The sequence below is a fragment of the Poeciliopsis prolifica genome, unplaced genomic scaffold (assembly GCF_027474105.1).
Source record: "Poeciliopsis prolifica strain line A6 unplaced genomic scaffold, Auburn_PproV2 SCAFFOLD029, whole genome shotgun sequence".
Lineage (NCBI taxonomy): Eukaryota > Metazoa > Chordata > Actinopteri > Cyprinodontiformes > Poeciliidae > Poeciliopsis > Poeciliopsis prolifica.
The window spans coordinates 4,266,352-4,274,264 of record NW_026562404.1 but is presented as its reverse complement, the minus strand read 5'-3'; the positions used below and the strand labels follow the sequence as shown (position 1 = coordinate 4,274,264).

Genomic DNA, 7,913 nt, shown 5'->3' with positions numbered 1-7,913 from the left:
GGTAAGAGAAGAAGGCAGGCAGGCAAAGAAAAAGGCATTTACTTGCATTATTTCAACAAAGAAAAGAAGCGCCTTTGCAGGCATACACAAGAAATCATTGTATGGTTAATTTATATGTATATTTACAGAACAGGCAGAAAAAAATAAGTTTAACAAATGGTCAGATTTCAGAGCTCCAACACATTTTGCCAGCTCACTGAGTGGCTTTACAAAAGACAAAACTTACCCATCATGCCATTTCATGGTTTAAAACATTTAAACATTGAATTTAAAACAAAGTGACTTTAGTTTTGGAACCCGTGAGCACCCTTGAAAAAGTTTAGCGAGTTTAAACCTCCATTGTAGAAACAAACAAAAAGAAAACACTCAATAAAGCCCAAATAAACAGAGTCAAACATGACAGCAGGCGTGGTGATACCACTTTTGTTAGCGTTGAACATATTCCGAAGACTACCTGGCACATTTAAGTGAAACCAACAGCAATAATCAGCATCACTCTGCTGCTACAAAATAAATACAATTGTTCCCATCTGGTATAATCCTTCCTGCTCCAAATAGATGTGAGTGTGTTTAATGCTATTTTCTTAGTGAATATCACTGACCAATCACAACCAAAACTTATCATACAAATTATTTCAACACTGCCTCGCAAAAGAGTTTATCGTCTTTCAACTTTTCCACATTTCAACACGTTATAGCCACAAATTTCAGTGTATTTTAATGGGAGTTTATGTGACAGACCATAACAAAGCAGAAGATAATTGTGAAATGGATGGTAAATTATCCATGCTCATGTGAGCACTGGAGGGAAGTTAAATGAAGCTAAATATTTTCTCTGCCATCATAGTGTCAAAGATATTAAAGAAAAACACAAAAATATCACAGCAAGACAAAAGTGGTGTATTTTGTTTTTCCTTTTACACCTTCATATTTTCAGCAGAAACCAAATTTCTTTGCGTACAAACATCACACATCATTTTTGAGTGACTTTGGCCAGGTTGAAGGGGTGTGGTTGGCCTCTGCCGAACCGCCCTCAAACTGTTATTAAAATCCTTAAAAGTGATCGCAACACAAACAAAACTTTTGCTGCAAAAACCTGCACTAACCAAACTCAAAATGTCTGACACTATTTCATAAAAAATGTGTGTGGGGAGCTGTGGTGGTGGGGGGAGGTAATGGGTTCTGCAGAGGTTCACGTTCCAGCAGGAAAATAACTGTAATATAATACTCGTGTGTTAAATGGTCTAGTCAAAGTTCAGACCTATATCCAACTGAGCTTTTCAGGCAGGATATTGAACACAGATGTCCAGAGAAGGTCTCCATGTAATCTGAATGAGCTTGGAACTATATTGTAAAGAAGACAGCCACTTTGAAGCACCGATTGATTTCTCGCCATAAATATAATTTACTTTCGAAATTTTGTGGTTTGTCGTGTGGCGAAATGTGGAGAAGTTGAAAGCTTATGGTTCCTCTTCCCAGATATTGTACCTGGGAAGCATCTCACAAAAAGGGCTGGAAAACCTTCGTAATTACAACGTCATTCATCAACTGGATTTTTTCTTTTTGTTATTCCAGCATGCTGAAAGCATGTCACTGTACGTTTATTATCATTTTCAAACAAAGCCATCTTCTGAGTTCGACACAGTTTCATTTACAAACCTAATCAAGCAAAAATGAGTAATAATAAGCATTCTAAGATATTCTAATGAATAACTTTTTAGAACATAGCTAAGTGATCAAAGGACTTGTTTGATCTTGGTTTATTCCCACGAGGAAGTCGAGCAAATCTGATGCTTTAGTTTGGCGGGGAGGTTTTCTGTTTCTTTTTGCTACCAGACTTCAAAGAAAAACCCAACAGCTGTTTAGCTGAGAGTGTGCGAGTCCTGCCTTGTTCATTCACATGACACTGATTAAACACAGCAGTCTGCACTTAAATCACTCCTCGTCCAGATGTTGTGTAAATACAAGACAATAAAAAAAAGACAAACATCTGTATCGACTTGCCAATAAATGCGGTATGACGAGCTGTTTAATCATCAGCCCCTGAGGTCTGAGGATCCTCCGCCGCCACCGCCGTCATCAGTCTCTCAGTAGTAGATAGTCTTTAACCGTTTCAGGTAGGGGAAGCTCTTTCACGGCGGTGGGGAGGAACTGCACTCCGAGGCTCTGCCGTATGGCGCAGCGCGCCAGCGAGCGCAGCGTGGGCGCCTGGGCCACCATGTTGGACAGCCTCGCCAGCAGCTGGGGGTCTTTGCTCAGCTCCTTGGGGAGGGTGCCGTCAGCCCGCCGGATCTCGAAGCGCCCTGCCGCCCGGCAAAGCAGCTCCAAGCACTCTTCCTCCTGTTCCGTGCCCAGGCCTCGGGCCAGCAGGGCCACCAGCCGGGATATAGGGGTCTGACCCTTCAGGTTGGTCACATGGACCTGGGCACCGTAGTCTAACAGAACCTTGACGCTCTCCAGATTGCCCTTCATTGCTGCCCAGCTCAAGGGCGTGTCATTGTTGTAGTCCCGGGCATTGGGGCAGGCCCCGCTCTCCAGCAGGGCCCTCACACACTCCGGGTTGTCTTTGAAGGCGGCCCAGTGGAGCGGCGTGTCCTTGTTGCCGTCCAGCGCGTTCGGCTGGGCGCCGTACTCCAACAGCAGCTCCACGCAGCTCTCGTCCTTCTCTGCAGCGTAGTGCAGCGCCGTGCGGTTGTAGCCATCCAGGGCATTCACCTGACGGAGGAATCATATCAGCAGGAACGTAAAAAGTTTAGCTGTTGGAAAGACAGGTTTCAACAACTAAAAACAATCTAAATTTCTAGTTTTTGTGCAATTTATTAAAACTAAGAACCCTTACTGTTTTTGCTCTATAAACCAATAGTGTGCATTTCATCTACTTAAAATTAAAGCATTAAGATAATTAAAAAAACATATATTTTATACATGGAGTTAAACTTTAAAATACAATTCCTTTGTGTTAAACTCTTAGGTGTTAAAGCTCTTGATGCAAACAAAAAATGAGAGTGGTAAAGAAAAAAGCTGGAATTGGCAGCTCAGATCTTAATTATAAGTGCATCTTTAATACACCTTTATAAATACACGAAAACTACCTCCCATGCTGCATGGACAGCAAAAACAACAACAATTTATTCCTACTTTGTAAATAATAGACTAATGACAGTATAGACCTCAACTTACTTTAATGGGTTTAGAGTTTTTGTTTCTAAAGTGCGTCTCATTTCTGAGTCACTTTGTTAGAATAATTAACACATTTTCTCGTGCAAAACTTTCGTTTTTAGTGCATTTTGCCTCTAGTTAAATTCCCAAAAAAGCCATTTGAAGTTTCCTTTGGCTTTCAGTGACAAACCGTGGTGTGTTAGGAAGCAAGTAAACAAACTAATAGCTTGTCCGTTCACACAGATTAACCAACTTTGAACACAATCAAATGAAAACTTGCATGTGTAGTTATTGTTGCTGATAAAATCACAGGACGTGCACATCAGGCATGTTGCGGTTCGGAAGTGTTTTCACTAAACTAAGGACACATGTTTCACACCAACGTACTAAATTGATCAGTTCAAGCCTCCATTTAAAACACTTTTCATTTCTATGGCTTTTAATCCTAGTTATGCTGGGCATCTGTGTGCTGGCTGTTTTTCAATCGATTATTTTTGCCAATTTTTTTTGTTAAGTTGTTAATTTTTTTATTATGTACATCAATTTGGTGAGCTGGAGTTGGTTTTAGATGTGCTATTTAAACACATTTGACTGGATTTGCTTCTGCCCTGATATTATAAGAGCACTTCTGTCAACATTTTGCTATTTCTATTCCACAAGTTTTGTCTGAACTACTTTTAACTCATCTCTAAGTTTTTGATTTTCAAAACTGAAAAAATCCAGTTTCTATATATATATATATATATATATATATATATATATAATATATATATATATATATATATATATATATATATATATGTATATATTAAAACAAAAAAAGATTTTTCTGTCCATAACTCAAAAACCAAAGCAGAGTGGAAATGAAAGATTGGTTGAATACAGTATGAAACCTCTTCTATCAACAATTTTCTTTCATTTCCTTATCAGACTTGGAAAATGCTGAAAATCAAATTGCGTACTTTTCCAGTCAAGATTGGGCAGGAACCCGGAAACCTGCTAAAATATAACCGCCACTTGTTTTCCAGGGCTACGAATAACCACTGCAGAGAAGCTCAAAAACCACATCTTGATGTACTGCACTGCTTCAGATCAACAAGCACAAACAGGCTCAGCTCTCCCTGAGTGATCTCTATCTGGAGAGTTGAATATGCATCTAAAATGCATGGAAATAAACCCACCTCTGCACCCTTCTCCAACAGCAGCTCCACACAGTCAGCATCAGCTACCATACAGGCACAGTGAAGGGGTTTGAGGGTCCCATGCATCCGGTTTACGTCAGCGCCCTAAGAAGGGTCGGACATGAAAACGTCAAACAGCCAGGAGACTTTTCTTTTCTTTTTTTACGCCAATGCATGATAAGCAACATACCTTGCGAATCAGATCCTCCACGTTGTCGTGTGGAAAAGAGCGGATGGCGGCGATGGTGCGGATGAGCCGCTCGGACAAGGAGTATTTACTCTGAATGCTCTGCATGATGTACCACATAGTAGAGCTCATGTGTAACAGAGGAACATGGCACCCAGGGAGGGGTGACGCTTCGGCACACTGGAAGACAATTTTTAAAAAAATGTTTGGGTTACATGCTGCTAAACATAATGAGATCACGGAGTAACTTAGTAATAAGCGCTCAGGTTGTTCAGTATTTCATCTAAATGGGCGTCCTAACTGATCACGTTTAAGACATCACCACTTAGAAGGATCGATGCTTTACAGCTAACCTGAGGCAGTCACGCACCAGCGCCACCATGACCTTTGACCGCCGTGTGCAGGCAAGGCATGCAAGGCACGGATTTGAACCGGTAACCTCCCCATTTACCATCTAGACTTTGTAAAACACTCTGATGCACATTGCTTAAAATTTTTATTATTTAATATTACAGATTTATGCAACACTATGCCTTTAATTGTGTAAAATTGTTTTTGTTTTTTTTTGTTGCTGTTTATTTTTTTGACATCGAGAACATTCAAGCTTTTTCTTGTAAAGATGTAAAAATTACTGTAGAAATTTCAGAGATTTTTTTTTGCCTGGTGTATTTTTTTTACATCACTCCTTCAGTTTTTTTCCCCCCTTTAACATTTTTGAAATGCTTAAGTTGTTTTTTTTTATTACTGTTATTGTCATTTATGTAACCGTCATTTTACCCCTTGAGGTTAAAATCTGTTTTTCGAGGGAGACCTGGCCAAAAGGCACATTGGTGCACACTGCAATTAAATCATCACAAAATTTACTTAAGCGTAAACTAAACTAAACATACAAGAATAGAGCATAGTTAGAATTAAGATTACGTCGAATTTCAAATGTGAGAAAATAGAGGTGTAAATTCGTTGAAAGACTGCGTACTTAGTTTATATATATATATATATATATATATATATATATATATATATATATATATATATATATATATATATATATATATCTATATATATATATAATATATATATATATATATATATATATATATATATAAACAACTGTTATTTTAGTTGAATCTCTGCATGTTAAGTATGATGTTTCCAATGGCTGCTGCCCTTTCAGTAAACTTCAGCCGACAGTTAGTAAAATGACCCAGATACACAGTAGCAACGCAGCACCGTCCAAATGCGTGGCAATAGGCGGAGATTTACATTAAAATAGTGGCACTTGACCGATACTTTATCAAAGTTTTAACGATGAAACGCATGTAAGCTGGCGGAAGAAGCTGCGGAAGGTCTGCTTTGGAGAGGGGGGGAAAAAAGAAAAACGAAACAAAAATCCCGGCTAGCAACCAGCTAGCTAGCAGCAGCTAACGCTAGCTTGGAGATAACGAAGAAGAAGAAAAACCCAGAGCTAAATGTAGAAAGACATGACACCTCCTTCGAAGGCGTGCAGACAAGCTTCAAAACATACTTTGCAAGCAAACCTTGTCAAAAAAATAAAAATAAATCACGGACGCGGGTGGAATGAGCGTACCGTTTACAGCCCTCGGTAGATCGAGCGAAGAAGCCGTGGAGAGTCAGCTGGCTGCCGCTGCGGCTTGACATAAACACGGACCCGTCACGCAGCCACACCTTCCGTCTCGAGCTGTCACGGCGACTGCAGGCAGATGTTTCCGTCTGGAGCGCAGATATCGTTAAACGTCTCGAAAAGGATCGGCATGTAGGGATGTAATTGGCTCAGAAAGGGATGGCGCGTCCTATGGTGGGCCACACATATCCACGGCGTCAGCGCCTGGCGTCCACCGACAGGAGCATGCCGCGATACGTTCAGGTTACCAAAGGAATAGCATACACTCTTTACATTGATATGACTAGAAAACTAACATGAGAACAATATCCAAAAGAAGCCACGTTCATTTACACAGAGCCGGCCAAAAATTACAGAGGGCCTTGAGCAGAGGTCAACTTGGGCCCCCCCATTGTTTATTGGATTACTTATGCAGACAATTACTTAAAGTCCAGAATACAATATTTAAAGTATGTACCAACAGTTTTTAGTTATATTGTTACTCAGTCCATTAAAAATTTAAGTGATTAAACTACCAATATCAAATAAATTCAGAGAACCACAAATATTTTCCCATGTATGTTTAAAAGGTGCACATGTCAGTTTTTTTTATGCTACATAAATGTGAATTGTGCAAAAAAATTGCGCATGCCTTGCATGATTTGTCAGTTTAAAAATAAAAATGGAAAATACATAGGCATTCAAATAAGCCTGTTTTATTTTGATAATTTTAAGATGTGCCAATTGAAATATTGACTTCAAGAAACAAATTCTCAAATTTGAAATGACAAAAATAAACCTTTAACATTAAAACCACATAAAAAAAATATTTCTTTGATCACGTTATTTTCTGCAAAAGCATCTACACCACAAATCTGTGCAACAATTTTACATCATCGAAAAATATTAAAAGCACACAGAATAATTAATCCTCTTGAATTTTATACATCTACAGCCATAAATGTATTTTTATTTTCCTATTTTGTAAAGCCCCATATTGAAAACATAAATTCAATGCAGCATTGTTTTTTTTTTAAAGCAGACAAGTAAATTTAAAACACTTCACAACAAGCCTTTGCAGATAGACTTATAAAGAAGTAGATGACTTCAGGTATGAATTACCAGATTGAATAAAAAAAAAAATGCAGAAAAAAACCCCCCAAAAAACTATAAGGCAACCCTAAACTGTGTTGTGTGTGGGCGAGAACAACAACACTTGAGAACAAACTTAAGACAAGTGAGACTTGGAAGCCAAATCAAAATAATTTATTTTTGGTGACATTTTATACAGTTCTAAGATTGTGTCTCAAACACTTGGTTGATCGATTACTACATTTCCTGTTGCCACCCCAATCCAAATTAAACAGAACAAAAAAACAACAAAAAAAAAACAACCCAAAGAATATTGCAGAGGGGGAAAGCAATTCCTGTAGATATTTGCAAGCCTGTCAACATCGACCATATGCTTCTAAAATTATTTCACATTACTCATGAGTACGATTCTTTTTAAAAACAAGTTAGTGCATTTCTGTAATTATACTAGATCACTAGCTGCTCATACTCAATAGAAAATTAAAATAATAAAAAAAAATAAAAAATAAAAAAAACAGCCCCAGTGATTGGATATTTGTTTACTGCAGTATCAAACCCAAAGTAAATGCATCAAGTATTTTTCTCTCAGCTGACATCTCGATCAGTGTACAAATGTCATATGCGTGATTTTATTTTGACAATGCGATTTCACACAACTTTGGGGAAACCAGCC

General features: G+C 38.5%; 1 protein-coding gene across 1 annotated transcript; it reads right to left on the bottom strand.

The window, feature by feature from the left end:
• Positions 1-19: 19 nt before the first annotated feature.
• On the bottom strand, positions 20-6,366 carry asb8 (ankyrin repeat and SOCS box containing 8). Its single transcript, XM_055049910.1, has 4 exons — positions 6,116-6,366; positions 4,531-4,707; positions 4,341-4,445; positions 20-2,715 (listed from the first exon to the last, which is right to left on the bottom strand). Exons 2-4 carry the CDS (start codon positions 4,657-4,659, stop codon positions 2,080-2,082), a joined length of 870 nt encoding a protein of 289 aa, XP_054905885.1. The 5' UTR covers positions 4,660-4,707; positions 6,116-6,366; the 3' UTR covers positions 20-2,079.
• Positions 6,367-7,913: the final 1,547 nt, after the last annotated feature.